The 21056-nt window shown below is 46.4% G+C and overlaps 2 protein-coding genes across 2 annotated transcripts in view; one reads left to right on the top strand and one right to left on the bottom strand.

The window, feature by feature from the left end:
* dnah3 (dynein axonemal heavy chain 3) overlaps positions 1 to 17056 on the top strand; it is a 63297-nt gene extending 46241 nt beyond the window's left edge. The window contains exons 41-62 of the mRNA XM_066689917.1: positions 904 to 1131; positions 1749 to 1852; positions 2078 to 2372; positions 2881 to 3060; positions 3404 to 3527; positions 4014 to 4170; positions 4366 to 4509; positions 4711 to 5377; positions 5595 to 5760; positions 6223 to 6439; positions 6877 to 7059; positions 7371 to 7569; positions 7681 to 9822; positions 10376 to 10601; positions 11120 to 11364; positions 11890 to 12006; positions 12614 to 12771; positions 12992 to 13159; positions 13327 to 13469; positions 13882 to 14086; positions 15234 to 15371; positions 16256 to 17056. Coding sequence (XP_066546014.1) covers positions 904 to 1131; positions 1749 to 1852; positions 2078 to 2372; positions 2881 to 3060; positions 3404 to 3527; positions 4014 to 4170; positions 4366 to 4509; positions 4711 to 5377; positions 5595 to 5760; positions 6223 to 6439; positions 6877 to 7059; positions 7371 to 7569; positions 7681 to 9822; positions 10376 to 10601; positions 11120 to 11364; positions 11890 to 12006; positions 12614 to 12771; positions 12992 to 13159; positions 13327 to 13469; positions 13882 to 14086; positions 15234 to 15371; positions 16256 to 16609 — 6560 coding nt within the window. The 3' untranslated portion in view covers positions 16610 to 17056. The remainder of the gene's footprint in view (positions 1 to 903; positions 1132 to 1748; positions 1853 to 2077; positions 2373 to 2880; positions 3061 to 3403; positions 3528 to 4013; positions 4171 to 4365; positions 4510 to 4710; positions 5378 to 5594; positions 5761 to 6222; positions 6440 to 6876; positions 7060 to 7370; positions 7570 to 7680; positions 9823 to 10375; positions 10602 to 11119; positions 11365 to 11889; positions 12007 to 12613; positions 12772 to 12991; positions 13160 to 13326; positions 13470 to 13881; positions 14087 to 15233; positions 15372 to 16255) is intronic.
* Positions 17057 to 17119: 63 nt separating this feature from the next.
* lyrm1 (LYR motif containing 1) lies at positions 17120 to 21017 on the bottom strand. The gene is made up of 5 exons (XM_066688740.1): positions 20927 to 21017; positions 19159 to 19322; positions 18790 to 18850; positions 18403 to 18434; positions 17120 to 17915 (listed from the first exon to the last, which is right to left on the bottom strand). The coding sequence occupies exons 2-5, from the start codon at positions 19315 to 19317 to the stop codon at positions 17799 to 17801; spliced, it is 369 nt and encodes a 122-aa protein (XP_066544837.1). The 5' UTR covers positions 19318 to 19322; positions 20927 to 21017; the 3' UTR covers positions 17120 to 17798.
* Positions 21018 to 21056: the final 39 nt, after the last annotated feature.

Here is a 21056-nt window from a genome sequence, read left to right as displayed (position 1 = left end):
CAGCATGATATTATTATTATTATTATTATTATTATTATTATTTATTTTTTTTAATATTATTATTATTATTTTTTTTTTTTTTTCTTGGCAGATGCCCTTATCCAGGGCGACTTACAACATGTGCAAAACAAATTGCAAAACAAAGTGCAATAATACAGTTAAGTAAAGGCATCAACATTACAAATTAAATTTACATAAAACATAGCAATTCAAAATATAATACATTTTACAACTTCCAGTTTACACAGGCAAGTACAATAAGTGAGGTCATACATCCTGGATGGTAAAAGCTAAGTGCTGTCAAGATGTAGGGTCACAATCAAGGGCTACAGGAAAGGGAGCAAGGAGGAAAACAATCAAAAACATAAGAAGTATAATAAAACTCTGTGGGATTAAAAGGACTAATATTACAAGTACTGTCTAAAAAGATGTGTCTTGAGTAATTTTTAATATCTGACTACATACAGTAATTCCTAATTTATTATGTGTATTCAGATGTCCTAAAGTAGCCTTGATCCGCAGATGTTATAGAAATATATTTTTTTCAAGTCATTCCTATGTTGGATCATGTTTGTTCTGTTTTCTTGATGCTCAGTGAGTGAGCATTATAGTTGGAGACATTTTGGGCCTCGTGATCCTGTGTTGGGCCTTTTTTGGTCAAGGCTCCAATAAAATCACTGCAGCTGTCCTGGGACTTGGAAATGTAAAGGAGGATCATAACATAGATGTGTTTACTGTCCAGGGATTGTAAACCCCACCTATGAGGTCTTCACCTCTGTCTTTCCAATCTGTTCATGTCCTCTTATAAATCTGGGGTTGTTTGAAACTCTGAGCAGTGCAAAATGGGTAGGGTGGCTGGAATGTAATGCACCATTCACTGCGGCTGCTTGTCCTGCTCAACAGATGAGATCGCGGCATCGGGGGAAGAGGGCAGGGAGCCCATGTCCAATCAGCAGATCACACTGTGGCTGCAGGGACTCTTCCTGTTCGCCGTGGTGTGGAGCATCGGGGGCACCATTAACGGGGAGAGCCGCAAGAGATTCGACGCTTTCTACCGCAAACTCATCATGGGCGGCGATGACAACCACCCACGGCCCAAGCTCACCAAAATCAACGTCTTCCCCGAGCAAGGTGGGGAAATTGGTATTTATTTGTGTGTGAGAGTGGATTTCTTTCACATTCATCTTGGTTGATAATGCCTTTGCCCATTCTGAACTTGTTTCCTCCCCAAAATAGGGGTGTGTCTAGGTTAACGTGAACGAAAATACCGCCAGGACCCCCCTAGCGCTGGCGTGAACAATACACCGCCAGGACCCCCCCACTGGCGTGAATGAAACACTGTCAGCACCCCCCGCTAGCATGAATGATGAAATAAGGATGGCCCTCCTAAAATAGCCCTGTGCCCCCACTCGACCACCCCATTCTGGAAATGCCACTGCCCCAAAACACCCTAGATTAAATAAAGTGGTTTGATTTAGACATTATAGAATATATAGCAACTAGGTGGCTTTGTTTTAACATCAGGCAAATATGTTTAATGTTACATGTTGTCATTTAAATAAGTTGATGACTTTGGTATATTTCAATAACTAACAATGAAAAACACCAGAAAAAAGGCTTTAATACAGTATTGCTGTATCCTCCATCTAGGAGGTAAAACAGGTACAGACCGATATTTCTGAGTCTGGAGTTTTAAGTTGTCTTATCCTGTCATTCCTGTTTCTCTCTTGACCTTGTGTAATGAACAGGGCTTGTCTATGATTACTACTTCCACAAGCAAGCGTCGGGTCAGTGGAACACCTGGACCGATTCTATCACCATGGAGGAATCCACCATTCCGTCCGGGGCAAAGGTCAGTTTGAGGAGACTGGAGCTGTAAATGGGGGCTTAAATCAATCTCATATCTCCTGCTGCGCTATCAGGCACTAGACCTTCGGGGTCATTCAGTCTGTGGTTCAACTGAAACCATCCCTATAGAGCAGCAGAGCCACTACAGTGCTGGCTGTAAGGATGTGCAGATTGAGGGAGGGAGAATGTGGAATTGTCACCATTGCTGTGATTCCCTCTTTCCTGGCAGGTGTCCGACCTCATCATTCCCACCATGGAGACGGCCCGCCAGTCCTTCTTCCTCAAGACCTACCTGTCCCAGGAGGTGCCCGTGCTGTTTGTGGGACCCACGGGGACCGGCAAGTCTGTCATCAACAACAGCTTCCTCCTGCAGCTGCCCAAGGAGCGCTACACCCCCAACTGCATCAATTTCTCCGCCCGCACCTCCGCCAACCAAACTCAGGACATCATCATGGCCAAGCTGGACCGCCGGCGCAAGGGCGTCTTCGGCCCGCCCGTGGGGAAGAAGTGTGTGGTGTACGTGGGTAAGGGCCCAACACATCCCCACACTTTCCTGTTTCTATTCCATTTGCCATTTCAAAAATTACAGTACCTCAAAAATAGTACATTTTTCTAAGGGAGATGGACAGCACTGTTATAACCTTTGTTCTTGGTGTGCATGCTCATAATTATTCACCATGGAGACAGACATCCAAGTGTCTTTTAAACCGAAAAAAAGAAAGAAACTCTGACAGATTAAGCCTACAACTTCAATCCACATTCCACAGGACGGCCAATAAGTCTGAGAGGAAATGTATAATTAATAGAGATACTGTCTCCTTTCTAATTCACCCATTCGAAGGATAACGCAGTTTGTGTTGAAGGAGTGCTTATCACCAACCCAGTAAGGGGTTCAAACTTGCTTTGAAAACAGTTACACAAAGTTCAGCCTCATTGGCAAGTTTTATATACACAACATGTAACGAATGATTTTGAACTCTTTAAGGTTATAGTTGATTGTTATTCTTTTTCCTTTGCCCACATGTTATTTAGATGATCTGAACATGCCTGCTAAGGAGGTGTATGGAGCCCAGCCCCCCATCGAGCTGCTGCGCCAGTGGATTGACCACCGCCACTGGTATGACAAGAAGGACACCTCCAGGCTGGATATTGTCGACATCTTGTTTGTCTCTGCAATGGGTCCCCCTGGTGGTGGCAGGACTGACATTACAGGTAAAAGCTCCATTGAGATTATTTTTACCTTGACCTCTATCTTACTGCCTTTATAGCAGATATCAGGCTCTCATAAGTACACACACTTCAGGACACGTCAGTAAAAAGGTTTTTGTAGTGTCTGAGAGAGATGGATCCATTAATCAATTAAAGTTGACCCCGGGCTGTGAAGTGGTGCATTCCTTTCCAGAACAATTCTCTCTGTTCATTAATATGTTTTTCTAGCATGCCTCTGAACATTAAATTGTTCTGTTGTCTTGTTTGGAGTGCCTGAAGCTGTGCACCATGGGAGTTGAGAACTAATAATTTGGTCTGGCATTTAATTCTTGTTTGAAAACCGCAGGTCGTTTTACCAGACACCTGAACATTGTCTCCATTGACTCCTTTGACGATGAGACCCTGAGCAAGATTTTCACCTCCATCGTTGACTGGCATTTCGGCAAGGGCTTTGGTGCCACTTTCCCCAGGTGCGAGTGAGAAGCCTGGGTTTATCTCCATCAGTAAATCAGTAAAGCCAAAGTCAATATCCTTAAAGTAAATACATTGTACTGATCTTGTAACACCTTTTGGGGTCCTTGCTGTTACATGTGTCACTAAAAACATATTTTCCTCTCCCTGGAGGTGATGGAGGCTGTGTTCTGTTTAAATGTTTAAAGTTCAACAACAAAACAAAGATGTGGATAAGATACTGAACGGACAGTTTAAGACAGCTCTGTTCTGATCTGTTAGTTTGTCATGTTTAACCTTTGCAATGTCAGAAAAAAGGTAAACCAGGCACGTAGCGAAATGCAACAGAGAGAAATGGAGAGATGGGGGGGCGGGTAGTAGAAGTGAGCACATCAGGGAAATTGTGCCCAAAATAATTGCCCTTCACTTTAAATAATTTATATTTCTTTTTATTGTCAATAGTTAGTTAGTGTCCTTCACCAGTCACTCCCTGTATTGTCTTTCAGGCTGGGCAAAATCATGGTGCAGGCCACCATGGCTGTTTACAAGGACACCATGGAGAGCTTCCTGCCCACTCCCTCCAAGTCCCACTATGTCTTCAACCTGCGGGATTTCTCTCGAGTCATCCGCGGAGTGCTGCTCTGCCCCCACACCCACCTGCAGGTACAGAACCCTATTCTGCTCTCTTAGAGAAGACTGCGAAACAAGTGAACTGAGCCCCTTCATTTGGCAGGCTGTGAGTGAGGGGGCCATGTTGTCATCTATTGTCATGTATTTGTGTCAGTGAGTTGCCTACGTTCTGAAAAAGAAGTTCCACAGTTACAGCATAAGCCTTGCCATTTTCTCTGCTTCTGTCAGGAGGGAGATAAACTAATCCGGCTTTGGATCCACGAGGTGTACAGGGTCTTCTATGACCGGCTTATCGACGACGAGGACAGAGAGACTTTCTTCAACATTGTCAAGGAAAGGACGTCTAGCTACTTCAAACAAAGTGTGGACAAGGTATGGCAGCTGCACAGGCAGACAGAGTACCACTTGAAAACAAAGTTGAAAATAAACCACAAATATGAAATATGCAATCCTTTGATCCAGAAAAGGAATGAGTGTTTCTGTGTTATGACCATGTTTCATTCTTAGGAAGGCTATGTAGATGGTGTGAAAGTGCAATAATCACACTCCTCTCCACCTGCCCTCTGCATGCAGCTGCTGTGCCACCTGACCCCTTCAGGCAAGGTGATGGATGACAACATACGCAGCCTGTTCTTTGGGGACTACTTCAAGCCAGACGCAGACGCCAGGGCTTACGATGAGATCACAGACCTGAAGCAGCTGACGGGCGTGATGGAGTACTACCTGGAGGAGTTCAACCAAGTCAGCAAGGCGCCCATGTCCCTGGTCATGTTCAAGTTTGCCATCGAGCACATCTCCCGCATTTGCCGCGTGTTGAAGCAGGACAACGGGCACCTCCTGCTGGTGGGCATCGGGGGTTCCGGGCGGCAGAGCGCCTCCAAGCTGGCCACCTTCATCAGCAACTATGAGCTCTTCCAGATCGAGCTGACCAAGAGCTACGGCACGGCCGACTGGAGGGACGACCTGAAGAAGGTGATGCTGAAGGCCGGCGCGCAGGGCAAGCAGACCGTATTCCTGTTCAGTGACAGCCAGATCAAGGACGAGGCCTTCGTGGAAGACATCAACATGCTGCTGAACACCGGCGACGTGCCCAACATTTTCGCCTCGGACGAGCGTGCCGACATCATCGAGAAGATGCAGGCCGTGGCCCGCGTGGAGGGCAGGAAGATCGACGCCACCCCACTATCCATGTACAGCTTCTTCATCGACAGGGTAAAAGCCAACCTGCACATCGTGCTAGGTGAGACCCCCCCGCCCTGGTCCCAGCCCCACTATCTTTTCTGACAGTTAAGTGCTCTAGCAAAGCATCCTCTAATTAATTCACAAGCTTTTTCCTAGTGACGTTTTCTTCTGTTTCCTTTTGTTTTGGGGGGGAGAGGGTGGGCAAGGGGGGGTTGTAATATGCTGTATTCTAGGGAGGTGATCATTAGACACTGCTTCTCTCACCCGCTTTGCAGCCATGAGCCCCATTGGGGACGCGTTCCGCAACCGCCTGCGCATGTTCCCCTCGCTCATCAACTGCTGCACCATCGACTGGTTCCAGGCCTGGCCCACCGACGCCCTGGAGATGGTGGCCCACAAGTTCCTGGAGGATGTGGAACTGGAGGACGACATCCGGAAAGAGTGAGTCCCACTTAAATGTGGGGAAAGGGATCTGGTGGCAGGGCACGTGCACAGCACACGTCACTGGTGGGGCCAGTCAAGGTCACTGAGCAAAGTTACTAATTTATAATGACCAATATGAAATGTGGACGCCCGACCGCAATGGGGTCTCGACCATTGGTTCCTACCCACCTTCCGGCGATTAGTGGAGACGGTTCTGTTCCCATGTACGTATGGGTTGTTAGTACTTCTATTGTTTTACTGCGATTTCTCCTATTTCTCCTCTTCACTTTACCACATACCTAGGACTTAACTGACTTAACGTATTGTACTATTGCACATTTGTAATGCTTTAAATTGTATTTTGTATTGATTGTATTATTGCACTTTTGTAATGCTTTGATAATAATAATCCACAGCAGCAGACAGACATGTCTTAAATCTCCTCGCATTGCATCCTCACTACAGTCTGTTGGGTTGCAGGGTGGTGTCAATGTGCCAGTACTTCCAGGAGAGTGCAAGAGAGCTCTCAGAGAAGTATTTCTCCGCACTGAGGAGACACAACTATGTGACGCCCACCTCGTACCTGGAGCTTATCCTGACCTTTAAGACCCTGCTCAACTCCAAGAGACAGGAGGTGGACACCATGAGGAACCGCTACCTAGTCGGGCTGGAGAAACTGGACTTTGCAGCTTCACAGGTACGGGGTCCTCATCTCTGTATGGGCTGTAACCTTCGCATTATAATGCTTATGAGGAAATTAAGGAAAACTGGCAGAGAAGACTGTCTGTGTCTCTCTCTCTCTCTCTCGCGCACGCTCTCTCTCTGCCTATATGAGTGTGCCAGTCTAATTCACCCTCTGTCAATGCATTGGTATATTTGTCTGTCATATACATAGCTTAATTATTCATAAAATGTGTGATAGAGGTGATAGAGCACTACTGATGAAAAAAACTAAACCAGTTTGGAAGCTTGATCAGCATTTAAAAAAGCAAAACCTGAATCTTTCTCTTCTGCATTAAAATCCATAAATTATTATGAACGTGTTTGGTTTTCTCATATTACAAGATAATATGTGACCCGCTGAGATGAAAATGTGCACTGCTACTTATAAAACGATTGGTTCCTTGCTACTAGGTGTCGGTGATGCAGAAGGAGTTGACGGCCCTGCAGCCGGAGCTGATTAAGACCTCTGCAGACACAGAAAAGATGATGGTGAAGATAGAACAGGAGACAGTGGAGGTGGACGCCAAAAAGGAGCTGGTCTCTGCTGACGAGAAAGTGGCCAATGAAGCAGCAGCTGCAGCCAAAGCCATCAAGGTAGGGCAAGCGCCTCTTCAGTTACTTCTTGCGACTGACTTTTGTGTTTGATATGTCACTTTTACTTTCCTTCCCATTCTCCTCTTCGGTTAAAACACAGAACTTTTCAGCAACCTTGTTTAGGGACCTTGTTTATAAGAAACGGGTTCCTGTATTTTATGATTTATTAATTAATTCAGACTCCCCATCCATAGCAACTGAGAGTTGTCATATCAACAAGCATAGCATATCAAGAGCAAGACAATACAATGTACCAACTTCAGTCCTGAGCAGAGGAAGTTTAAGTTGTTCGCTTGTCCTTCCCTGTGCAGGATGAGTGTGAGGGGGACCTGGCGGAGGCGATGCCCGCCTTGGAGGCTGCCCTGGCCGCTCTGGACACCCTCAAACCATCTGACATCACTGTGGTCAAGTCCATGCAGAACCCCCCCAGCCAGGTCAAGCTGGTCATGGAGAGCATCTGTGTCATGAAGGGGATCAAGCCTGAGAGGAAACCAGACCCTGGGGGCTCAGGCAAGGCTTCTACCCACAGCACACCTCCTGATCATAGGGTTCCTCAAGCCCATAAATACATACATATGATTAAAGACTAACTATCATATACATGTTTTTTTCTCTGTGCAGGCAAAATGATTGAAGACTACTGGGGCTCCTCCAAGAAGCTGCTGGGCGACATGAAGTTCCTGGAGAACCTGAAGGCCTTCGACAAAGACAACATCCCGGCAGCCAACATCAAGAAGATCAGGGAGAAGTTCATCGACCATCCTGAATTCCATCCCTCCATCATCAAGAATGTGTCGTCTGCCTGCGAGGGGCTGTGCAAGTGGGTGCGGGCCATGGAGGTGTACGAGCGTGTGGCCAAGGTGGTAGCACCCAAGAAGGAGCGTCTCAAGGAGGCCGAGGCCGAGCTGTCCGTCCAGATGAAGACACTCAACATAAAGCGGGCTGAGCTGAAGGAAGTGGAGGACCGTCTTCAGGCACTGAACGACGAGTTTGACACTATGAACAACAAAAAGAGGGAGCTAGAGGAGAACATTGAGCTCTGCTCCCAGAAACTGGTCAGGGCAGAGAAGCTGATCGGTGGTCTGGGTGGGGAGAAGGACAGGTGGACTGAGGCGGCCAGGCTGCTGGGGATCAGGTACACCAACCTCACCGGGGATGTGCTCCTGTCTTCTGGGATGGTGGCCTACCTGGGGGCCTTCACTGTGGACTACCGCCAGGAGTGTCAGAAGCAGTGGCATACCCTCTGCCAGGAAAAGAAGGTCCCCTGCTCGGAGGAGTTCCTGCTGAGCAGCACCCTGGGGAAACCTGTTATGATACGGGCATGGCAGATTGCTGGCCTGCCAGTCGACTCCTTCTCCACCGACAATGGAATCATAGTGTCCAACTCTAGGCGCTGGCCCTTGATGATAGACCCCCAGGGGCAGGCCAACAAGTGGATCAAGAACATGGAGAAAGCCAACAAGCTCTCCATCATCAAGCTATCGGACAGCAATTACGTGAGAACCCTGGAGAATGCCATCCAGTTCGGCACTCCCATCCTACTGGAGAGCGTTGGGGAGGAGCTGGACGCTGTGCTGGAGCCCATCCTTCTGAAGCAGACTTTCAAGCAACAGGGTGTGGTGTACATGAGGCTAGGAGAGAACATCATTGAGTACTCCAAGGAGTTTCGTTTCTACATGACCACTCGCCTCAGGAACCCACACTATTTGCCAGAGGTCGCCGTCAAAGTCTGCTTGCTGAATTTCATGATCACGCCTTTGGGGCTGGAGGACCAGCTTCTTGGGATTGTGGCAGCCAAGGAGAAACCAGAGCTGGAGGAGAAGAAGAACCAGCTGATCATAGAGAGTGCTGCCAACAGCAAGCAGCTGAAGGAGATCGAGGACAAAATACTGGAGGTGTTGTCTTCCTCTCAGGGTAACATCCTGGAGGACGAGACTGCCATCAAGGTCCTCTCCTCTTCTAAGGTGTTGTCCCAGGAGATTTCGAAAAAACAGCAAATTGCCTCTGTCACTGAGAAGGAAATTGATGACACACGCATGGGCTACAGGCCAGTTGCTGAGCATTCGTCCATTCTTTTCTTCTGCATTTCGGAGATGGCCAACATTGAGCCCATGTACCAGTACTCCCTGACCTGGTTCATCCACCTTTATGTCCAGTCGATCGTGCAGAGCCTGAAGAATGAGCATCTGCCAAGCAGGATTGTGAACATCGTTGAGCACTTCACCATCAGCATCTACAACAATGTCTGCCGCTCGCTCTTCGAGAAGGACAAGCTCCTCTTCTCTCTGCTGCTCACCGTGGGCATCATGACGGGCAAGGGGCAAGTGGACGACACAATTTGGAGGTTCCTCCTGACCGGGGGTGTAGCCCTGGATAATCCGCACCCCAACCCTGCCCCGGAGTGGCTCTCGGAGAAGTCTTGGTCTGAAATTGTGCGGGCATCCAGATTGGCAAACCTGCAGGGGCTTTTTGAGCATGTCAGGGCCAACGTCCCCAAATGGAAGAGGATCTATGACTCCGCCAGACCGCATAAAGAGACATTCCCTGACGAGTGGAGGGCCCTGGTGGGAATGGAGCGCATGGTGGTGCTGCGGTGCTTCAGGCCCGACAAGCTGATTCCTGCCGTACAAGACTTCATCACCGACAACATGGGCAGGGCTTATATTGAACCTCCCACTTTTGATCTGGCTGGGAGTTACAACGACTCGAGCTGCTGTGCCCCTCTCATATTCATTCTCTCTCCCGGATCCGATCCAACTGCAGGTAAAGTGTTTGCAAAACGAGGTCAATGCACTGATGTAAAAGGTGGACAGTTTTTTTTTCCTTTAATATTTTTATGATCTGACTGATAAATAAAGTATAAGATACAGTTGGAAGCCCGGGGAGCCCCTGAGGCAAACAAAGCATAGGAGGAAAACTGAGGCTTGAATTGTATTGAGTTATTGAGCCGCACATCGCCACACTCCTGCTGTGTACTTTAACACTGAACTCGCACGCATATTCCCCAGGCCACATGTAACACTGAATATGCAAAGAAAAAAATCACCAGCATCTGTGCTTATAAGTGAAGTCTGTAACATTACATTCACTGTAATACCTATGGCAACATGAATGCTTTCATGTTATGGACATGAATCCTTCATTTTCTTTAAATAGGATAGAACTAGCCTTGCATAAAACATTGAAAGCTCACTTGGGATCTGTGTGGCCTGTGTGGAGCAGATTTAGTCACTTCCTCTCTCTGGTCACTAGTGTCTGCTTCTTCTTAAACATTCCTTCTTGTTAGCTGATCGACTGGGTGATTGTTTTCTCCCAGGTCTGCTCAAGTTTGCTGATGACCTGGGGATGGGAGGCTCTAAGATCCAGACCATTTCCCTGGGCCAGGGCCAGGGCCCCATAGCAGCCCAGATGATAGACAGCGCTGTTAAAGCTGGCACCTGGGTTGTCCTGCAGAACTGCCACCTGGCCACCAGCTGGATGCCCACTCTGGAGAAAATCTGTGAGGAAGGGATCACACCTGAGAACACCAACCCCACTTTCAGGTCAGTCTGCATCCTGTGGTCCGTGTGCACTTTCTTAATCACGGCTACAAAGTCAGTAGCCATTTGATCAATGACTTTGGAGTTAAATATGAACTTGCAGATAGCCAGATTCTGCTTCATACAGGTGCATTATCTAACAGGTACTGTTAAGCTGAAGTTAGGCTAGGAGGCACTTCTTAAGCCAAAGCAATTCAGAGCTGAGCACCATCTGTGTATCATTATAGCTGAAGCTTGGTTCCTTGAAATAAAAGGCTGAATGGAATTCTGTGACAATTAAATAAACTAATTGGCAAGATGAGCCATATGGCCTCCTCTCATTTGTAACCAGTTTTATGTTCTTAAAATAGCTAGTACCGTCATGCAGAAGAAAAAAAAACATTAGGTCCCTGAGGTGTAGCTTCACAAAAACAAACATTTTCATGCAAGTAAAAAAAAAACAAAAAAACATAAAGATATGTCCGACAAATGGCCTACTTCTCTGTAATTGCTCTCCCCCTCTGCTATACCTCCCTTCACAGGCTGTGGTTGACCAGCTACCCATCGGACAAGTTCCCAGTCAGTATCCTGCAAAACGGGGTGAAGATGACAAACGAGCCCCCAAAGGGCCTGCGTGCCAACCTGCTGCGCTCCTACCTCAACGACCCCATCTCCGACCCCAGCTTCTTCAGCAACTGCCAGAAGCAGGAGGTCTGGCAGAAGCTGCTATTCGGCCTGTGCTTCTTCCACGCACTTGTCCAGGAGAGACGGAACTTCGGGCCCTTGGGTGAGCCAGGGATGCAGTCTGCGTCCTTTTTTGTTATTTTATTTAAAAGACTGAATGTAAGAGCCCCGCATTAGAACACAGAGTGCTAAAGAAGAAGGGGTTTTGCTGTCAGATTTCTGTTTGATGGGCTTAGAAGTCCAAACACGAGACTAAGTTGCATATCCCAGACAGACCGAAAGGAAAGCTACTGCCAGCTGTGTAGTTTTGGCTCTTAGGATTGAAAGTCAGATCCCATCTGCTTCATGGGAGACGAACATCCCAGAGGTATTTACAATAGAGGGAGCTAAGAAACAAATCAAAAAGTTAAAAAAGAAAAAGTAAGTAACAATTTAGTAGATTTCAGTGTATCCAGAATGGTTTACAGAGCAGGGGGCCGGTCCACTTGGTTACTGAAAGAGTAGAGCCTGATAGGCAGCAAATACACACATCTCTGGATAAGGAAGTGTGTGAATCTGTGCATTATTGGATTCTTTTCCAGTGGTGCCTCTAGGTTGATTTGCATCCTCTGCTCCTCTCCTCCTCCAGGCTGGAACATCCCTTATGAATTCAATGAGTCCGATCTACGCATCAGCATGAGGCAGATCCAGATGTTTCTTAATGAATATGAGGAGGTTCCCCTGGAGGCTCTCTCATACCTGACAGGTGAGCACTGCGGGGGGCTCTGCAGAGTGGGAGACATGCCCTTTTATTCCTGCCAGCAACTCGGAGGAGACACATCCATCCCCAGCAGATGCTGCCTTAACTCATGGAACTAGATAATGAGTTGCTTGTAATTACAGACCTGGTCATCCTTCCCCACAGGGACTCAGCAAGAAGTCTGCTCTCTTTGCCCTCGGTCCCCACGCCTGTTTTCTTGCTAATGTACTATTAAAAGTAATGCATATTAATGAAGAGCAAGGAGTCTGAAGGAAAGTAATACATTGCAGATTTGAGAAATGCCCCCAGGGCCTCCGATTGGAATTAAGACATAGGCTGTGTTTTACCTTTCCTACTACCAATGATGACTGTAATGAGCATGAGTCAGTGTATTCAATTGTGCTTTTGTGCACGTCCTGATAGAGCAGCCAATTTCCAAAACACTCCCATTAAATTGGGTGAAGAGTTTGTGTTTGAAAGGACTACAGGTAAATTTCAATCCGGGGCATGGAACAAGTGTTTCCTACATGCATGTGTTTTCGTCAGCGTGGGTTAGTGTGTATGTATTTGTTCACTTGGCTTTTTTTTGATGGGTCGTATATCCCCCCCGCAGGCGAGTGTAACTACGGCGGGCGAGTGACAGATGACAAGGACAGACGGCTGCTGCTGTCACTGCTTTCCATCTTCTACAACCAGGACCTGGTGCAGCAGGAGCAGTACAGCCTGTGTGCTGGGGACATCTACTTTGTGCCCCCCCATGGTCCCTATCAGGTGGGCTGGGGATCTATGTGCACCTATGTGCAGAACTGTGGAAACATGGCAGTCTTAAGGCCCTGCCATTGTGTGCCATTAGATTTAATTGTGAGAAAATAACACAAAATACTGCCAAAAATAATAAAGAAAGAAAGAAAATGAATGAAGCTCCCTGTAGTGTCGCTGTGTCAGATCCCAAAGTTTTTCCAACTCAGCCTATCTCTCCTCTGGGTTTCAGAGCTACATTGACTACATGCGGAACCTGCCAATTAGCGCAGACCCTGGGGTGTTTGGCCTCCACGAGAATGCCGACATCACAAAAGACAACCAGGAGACCAATCAGCTGCTCGACGGGGTCCTGCTGACGCTGCCCCGGCAGTCCGGGGGTGGGGTTAAATCCCCCCAGGTGAGTGACAAGATTGGCTCAAACCACACATCAAGTGACCTAACCCAAATGAGTCGAGAGGACAAGTGGGTGAAGGCCCCGTCCTCTCAAGCAGCCTTAGGGACACCAGATTAAGTTCAGTTTCCACAGCAGCAGAGCTGAAAGTACTTGTTCATCACCTTTTACAGGAGGTTGTTGAAGAGCTGGCTGCGGACATCTTGTCTAAACTCCCGGCAGACTTCGACATAGAGACGGTGATGGAGAAGTACCCAGTTGTCTACGAGGAGTCCATGAACACTGTGCTAAGGCAGGAGCTCATCCGCTTCAACAGGTGATGGCCTCGGGGGGGGGGGGGGGTTGACTTATTTTATGAGAAATTAAAAGAAGAACCAAACAGTCACAAGGATAGGGAAAGGAGAACAGGCTTTTACATTTTGGAGGCCAGCAAATCAGAGTTGCAATTCTGAGAGCTAGTCTATGGGTAAACTGCACAGTTGACACCATGTTTGATGCATCTAATGACGTGACCTACGTCTTATTGAGATCGCCTGTACTGTACTGTTTTTTTTTTGTTTGTTTTTTCCTTCCTGATATTGGCTTGTGTGCTTCCCCTACCTTATCACACCACCCTGACAGAGGGACAGAGAGCAGAGTTTTCCTCAGCATCAGCTTTGCTAATTGGGCTTGAGGTGGTGTTAGTTGTGGGCCATTTGTTGATCCCTCGCTTGATTCCTCTCTCTCAGGCTGACTCAGGTGGTGCGGAGCAGCCTGGTGAACATCCGCAAGGCGCTGAAGGGCCTGGTGGTGATGTCAGCCGAGCTGGAGAATGTCTTCAACAGCATGCTTGTGGGCAAGGTGCCAGGCATGTGGGCATCCAAGTCGTACCCCTCGCTCAAACCTCTGGGGAGCTATGTGTCTGACTTCCTGGCTAGACTGCACTTCCTTCAGGTATTCCCAGTTCCATTGATGTCCAGATCTAACTCGACTTGTGAAAAATATGTAATATCTGCAGCTTCCTACTTTTCATTATAGATAACTCATTGATTGATTTGTTTGGTAATTTTGGCAGTTTGTGTTGTTTAAATAGCAGATGCATGATTTGTATCATTTCATTAGCACCCAATTTTAAAATGGTGTTGAAGACGGGGTGTTTGCAAATGTAAAAACCTCTTCCTCGCAAGAGGTGAGCAGGGCAGCCGCTTACAGCAAATTAATTTTCGGCCTCTTGTGGGGTCTCTCCAAAGGCATTCTGTTATTACACTTCTGTACTGTGGCCTGTTGAAGTTTTAATTAAAGTAGAAAATGAGATCCATACGGCTCCAGATGGAGAGAACTGCTGCCTGCTGGGAGACAGGCCCGAGTTCAGGCAGCTCTGGCGTACATGGAGTATACCTGACCACCGGCGCTGCAGGACATGGCTCAGTGGTTTTACTTCCTCCCACAGCCCAGACCTCCTGCCCCATCCTCTCTCTCTGAGCCTGTACAACATGGCAGCCTGCTCGCCTTCTGAATCCTTAATCGGATGGAGGCATAGGAGAACTGCTTCCTGCATGCAAATATAGATGACTAAGCTGTTACATTGCAGGGGAAAGAGAGGGAGGGATTGAGGAAGGAAAAGAGAGAGAGAGAGAGTGAGAGCGAGCACACCCTGGAGTAATGACTCATGAGGCCCCTGACTCTCCCCATCCATCTGCCACTAGGCCTGAGGTCCACCCTGCTACTTCCCACTCTCTTGCACTCTGTCAGTCATTTCTCCCGTCTGCAGGGACAGTCTCCAGTCAGATACAAGGCAGGAACAGTGATGTCTTTCAACTGTTTACATTCCCTCATAACAACTATATGAAAATTCAAGACCTGTGCTGGTGCAGTATGTGGGCCACTTCCCAAGATCAGCACTTTCTCTGCATTCCCAAAGGCATTCTTTTAACACTGCTATTCAGGGGACATGAGCAGAGCTTTGATCCGGAGCAGCACCCTCCTGCCCTCCAATACCCATTGAGATGCAAAGCATACAAGAAGACACTTAAATATGCTTAGCTCGTGTTGTTCTGTTTGGACTGTGATTTGCAGACAGTCTTGCTCCTTCTCCCCACAGGACTGGATCGATAATGGCCCCCCCGCCGTGTTCTGGCTCTCTGGATTCTACTTCACCCAGTCCTTCCTTACCGGGGTGTCCCAGAACTTCGCCAGGAAATACACCATACCCATAGACCAGGTCGGCTTTGAATTTGAGGTAAGAGTCCCAGCCTTGTGTTCTGCCGGCACGTGCAAGAATATTCCCAGAGCGGGAAATGGCAAAGCCCTGCCTTCTTTCGGTTAACTCTCCAGTTCCTCCACTGTCTTGTACAAATAATCCTGACTTGCTGGTTATGTTTTCAGTTGCGTTTGAGCATTAATTCAATACAATCCTCTGCTCAAGCCGGGGGAGCTGTCTGAGAGGTAGGGGCCGCTGTGTTCTCTGTTCACTGGTCACACCCAGCTGCTGACTCCTCCGACGTTATTGTTGGGTGGGCTGTATCGCCTTTGATCAACTTTGGGTTGCCTAGTGGATTTTAAAATATTTCTCTGCCCATCCTTGTGTATGCTTGCATGCAGTTCCACTATAGAAAACAATTTGAGAAATGTTTTCAGTGAAAGAAGCATAAGACAGGACTTGTGCAGGAACTGACAAACACTTCTGTTATGGAACCATTTTTTTCAATATTATTAACAGGTTCTGGAAATTCTACAGTCATGGTTGTAGGGAGTCCTAGGTACACATTTTTTGTACTGCTGCCTTTTGTTTTTATCGTTTGGTGATTGTTGCATATTGTTATTTATTCATTCATCATTATTTATTTACTATTTTGCACAGGGAGGGGTGTATTGGTTACTATTTTTGTGGTTTATTTGCTGATTCTCTTATTTTTTATTTGTCTGACCTTGAAAATGTTAAAATAAAGAGGTTTAATAGTATTTTGTGGGCAGTGATTGACAGGTATTTCTATTATAATTTTATTCCCACAAAAAGATTACTTGTTAAATTCAATCGCTCAAAACTAATATTTATCTCATTTCTATACTTCACGTGACTGAAATTGATAAATATGTCACCGAGCTGTTACTCCCCTCCTCCAGGTCACTGAGCAGGAGTCGGAAATGGCGGCCAAACCAGAGGACGGGGCCTATGTAAAAGGCCTGTTCCTGGAGGGAGCGCGCTGGGATCGGGAGAAGAAGGTGATTGGCGAGTCCCTGCCCAAGATCCTCTTCGACTCCCTGCCCATCATCTGGCTGAAGCCGGGGGAGAGCAGCAAGTTCTTGCACGAGAGCGTGTACTTCTGCCCTGTGTACAAGACCAGCGCGCGCCGGGGCACCCTGTCCACCACGGGCCACTCCACCAACTATGTGCTGCCCATTGAGCTCCCCTCCGACCAGCCCCAGAAACACTGGGTCAACAGAGGAGTGGCCTGCCTCTGCCAGCTGGACGACTGACCCGTATGCTCAAAACATTCCCGCAGGGTTACTGAATGGGAAGTATTTAACTTGAAATATACAAATATGCAATGTGATTCTGTTCGTATAGTATTGTAATACTCAGGTTTAACAAGTGTGTTGTGACTAATTTTGGCTTGGGGAACTTGCAACTGTGAAACACAAGACGTTCCCCAGACTGTTTGCATTTAAATGATTTGAGAGTTTTATGTATTTTGGGTTCTGTTTCCAAGTTCTGTTTCCAAATATGACACTGTTTTCTGTTCTGTTTCCATTTTTAATCACCATGTTTTCAGATCTAATCTGTATTTAAAGACTCAGGGATACGTCCCAGGGTGCCCGTGTGTCTGTTTAAGATTTGTATTTGTCATTATAGGCAAATGTGTGGCTGTCTGTTATGGGGACCTCAAATGCACTTTAATACAATAAAAGCTTTTTTTTTTCCAATTTGGGAGCTATTAATCTCTATCCTTCTTCAGCAATCCTTCTGCATTTATGTAACACAGCAAATCACATCAATGTATTTTATTATTGGTATGGTACAACAGTTACAAAAAGCATATCAATTTATTTTTCATTCATATTTTCAATGACTGCTAAAATGTAAGTCAAAGGGAGTTTTACATTACAGTGAGAAGATGTCAGGACTATTCGAGACATTTGTAGTTGTATCTCATTGCATACTGCCCAGTGGCTTCATAGTTACAAGTCTAAAAAGGAAGGTGCAGCACAGATAGTTTCTAATACAGAATTGTAACTCCCTATATTACATACATATCCCAGTATTTCTAACAGATGTATTTAATGTGTCATATAGGATGGTATTCCACAGCACTCACAGGATTTCCTGGATTTAAATATATATATATATATATATATAAATTGAACCAGCAATGAAATAAAAACAAAACAAAAACTTTGTTACTGCCTCATGGGGAAAAAAAGTGGAAAATGTAGCTTCCCAAGTTTCATGTTTGCGCACTTCCCCACGTTCTCACTTCAAACGTGCTGCTGAGGAACGCAGTAGTGGGACGGGGGTCACATCTCTCTCCCGATCAGCTGGGTGGTGGAAGAGCAGCACTGCTGACAGCCTGCACTTCTCTGCACCGGCACCTCCAGCCTCTTCAAAGCTGCCCTCACAGAAGCTCCCTGGAGTCCATACATCCACGGCTGACTCTGCAGGAGGAGCTCAAGACGTCTCGTCATGTGACTGTAGGTAAATCGGTTGAGCTTGTTTCCTCCGTTTTTCCTGGGAGCGGAGCTTGCGTGCTTTCTGCGTGGCCAGGCCTAGTGGAGGCAGGTGGGTCTGTCAACGGTAGAGGGTACATATGTAACGGCATGTATGTGAGCCTAAGATCTGTGCTATATATAACATTCAGAAAACCACCTACTACAGTGCATCCCTGAAGATTCTGGCTGTTAAATTTATCATGCTCTAGTTGTAGTGTTCACTATGCATCACTGGAAGACAACTTAATTGATGTTGCTATGCATCTTGGGCAATGGTTACTTGGCACAATTCAAGGTACAAGTGCGTTGTCTGGTCATGTAGAAATGCAAAATCTGTTTTACATTCTTAATAAAGAATAGAGCAAATGGCAGGCACTATCAATTAATAATTCTTTGGAATGAGATCAGCACTGTGACTGTGGGACTGAGCCCTGTTCCTGTTGTATCACCCAGCCCAAGGAACTGGTTCTATCACTCTGATTATGCGTGTCATCACCTATGTTGGCCACACCTCTGGACTGACTTCCATTCATGAAAAATAACTTTTTCAGATTCTCACTCACCGGCCTGGGATAAGGAATCCTGTAATGAAGTCCTGCAAGACAAAACCACAAGATATATATGTATGTGTGTGTGTACGTCTCTAGAATAATTATTACAGGAGTGCATTTAATTGAATTTTAAGGGTCCAATCTTATTGCAATGGAGAAAAGCAAAGATATTTAACCAAATCCAAATTCCTATATTCAGACTTCGGGCTTAAATTATTAAATCTCACTAAGACCCTTTTGCACGTGGCAGCTTAAATCCACATGAGGGCACTATAGAACAAGATTCAAATAAAGAGCTGAACAGACTACCACACAAGGATTAAGCAGTTGAAGACGGGGGCTGTTTTCCACAGCTAGCACACCTGAAAACTCAATGAATCGGGTTTCCAAAGCACTTACCAATCTCTATTCGTGCTTGGCATTCTTGTATGCATTTCCTGATTGACTCACTTTCACCGATCTACGAAAAATGACAAGAAATGATATCAGCCGAGTCGATCATTCCTTTTCACACATCGCCGTGTTCCACAGATCAGCAGTATCTGAGGTTCACAGGTGGGAAGGAGGAGGCTGTGACATCACTGGGAAGTCAGATGTTCCAGATTCCCTTGTGGGTAGCAGACATTTGGGTACATTTAATGCTGGGTACAGAGATACTGGGCTGGGGGCCATAGATCTACAGCCACACATTCACCGAAGCAAAGTACCACCTGACCAGTCAGCCGTCCAGAATACATTGACAGCAACCCCTCCGCCCTAATTCCCTACCTGTTTGTTTTGCCTGAATAGAGTCCTGGCCTCCTGGGATATATAGTTCCTCTCGCTGTACGTGTCCTGAGGCACACCGGACTGCGCCTGCCACCCGCGTGCAATCCGCAGCACACGGCGGTACAGGGACAGCACCTCCTGCCTTGTTGCTGCTGTCATCCGGCCTGAAAAACAGACACGGCCCCTTTTAGAGTGGCTGGAAACATTGTGCGTCAATAGACCGTCACTGTTCTCGCTGGGGTAGTATTACCCCAGTAAAGGGGACTGAGATAGGAGGCGTAGGATTTTGTACAGAGAGCAGCAGGTAGCATGAGACTGCAGGCAACTCCCCTGACTAATCAGCAGGACGCTCTGTTTGAGTTTGAGTTTGAGGGCGTTGTATTGTTGGGGGGGGGGGGCAGTAGACAAAGCCTTTGATTGTTTGTTGCATAAATGATCTTAACACAATGAAGTCCATACACTAGTTAAGGGAAAAGCTGCTGTACTTTAGCACTTAGTCAGTACAGGTTTTATGCAACAGGCCACTGGTTCTCAGTGTCTTCTGCTTTGTATTCAATCTGAGCTCTTTACATGAATGCTTCATTGAACTAACAGTTTGTATCTTAGCCTGTATTGAGTATTTTCAGCTCTGATACTAGTAGAAATTGTCAGTTGCATATCCATTTAAAAAAACGAATATTCTGTCTTTGCTCTAAGAGGGATAAGGGGACAACTCCTAAAGGTACATATGAACATGTCAACAGTGTGCAGAACAAGTCACTGATGACGTCAGGTTTAAAACAGTGGCAGGGGCCTTAGACATTTCTGTACGGCAGACTAAGTACTGATTCATGACTGCTTATAGACACATCTGACACCTATTTTCAAAATGAAGGAGACAGCAGAATCGAAACCTCTTGATGAATGATTAACGATGACGATTAGACACCCGTAAGGTGGAGACGAATGCCGATAACATGAGTAAAGGGTGACGTCGTCGCTCTGGTTTCGCTGAAAAGTTAATTGAAAGTATTTTCTGTTCAAAGGTTGTGAGTAATGCAGAAAAACAGCATGCAGCTCTCACTTGGTGCCATAGCCCCAGGTAAAACGCAATATGGTATAATTAGAGTGAGTCTGTGTTTTGCAGAGCGGGAAATCAAATGCGTTTAAATCAAATACCACAATGGATATTTGTATCTGAACTCTGTACCACTTTAATTCAAATATAACCATGAAACAAATACTTTTATAGTGAACTCGACACAAGTGCAACATTGTGACGGGGAACTGGTACTTATGTCGACCCCCACCCCGGGTTGGACAGAAAATTAGAAGTTGAGAAAGAGCAATATTTTCGAAATCCACATAGGCAGGAGTCCCACATCATTAATTTACAATTACACGCAATAGTAAATTAAATAACGGCAGGTTGACGATTTTGGTACACATTCGTAACAGACAGGTTCAAGGATGAGTACACCAGCAATACAGACATTATACTAAGGCTACATATTATGTCGAAGTTGTGCATTAAAGTCACGACACACCTAATTAACGACTATATTCAGACAGCAGTAATGTGCGATTCATTAAGTGGACTTAATAAGAACACGCACGGGCCCAGGTCGCATGAACAAATCGTTCTCGCTGGGGATTGCACCGAAAGACAACAATCATTAAAATTCAATCACAAGACAGCAGTAACATTTTAATGTGCACGAATGCATGATTTAGACCAAACCCTGTGCAAGGAAACGTGAAAACCGAGTACCATTCAGCCCGTCCTTACCTCTTATGATTCTACCACTTCTGAAATGTCAAACCCCGTCGCTCAAAAATGACGACTACGCACGCTGCGCTCAGACCCGTGACGTAGTACACAGGCAGCTGAGCCCCTGGGTCGCAGCAATGGGCTGCAG

The sequence above is a fragment of the Amia ocellicauda genome, chromosome 17 (assembly GCF_036373705.1).
Source record: "Amia ocellicauda isolate fAmiCal2 chromosome 17, fAmiCal2.hap1, whole genome shotgun sequence".
In the NCBI taxonomy this organism is placed as follows: domain Eukaryota; kingdom Metazoa; phylum Chordata; class Actinopteri; order Amiiformes; family Amiidae; genus Amia; species Amia ocellicauda.
This window is presented reverse-complemented; position numbering and strand designations above follow the sequence as displayed.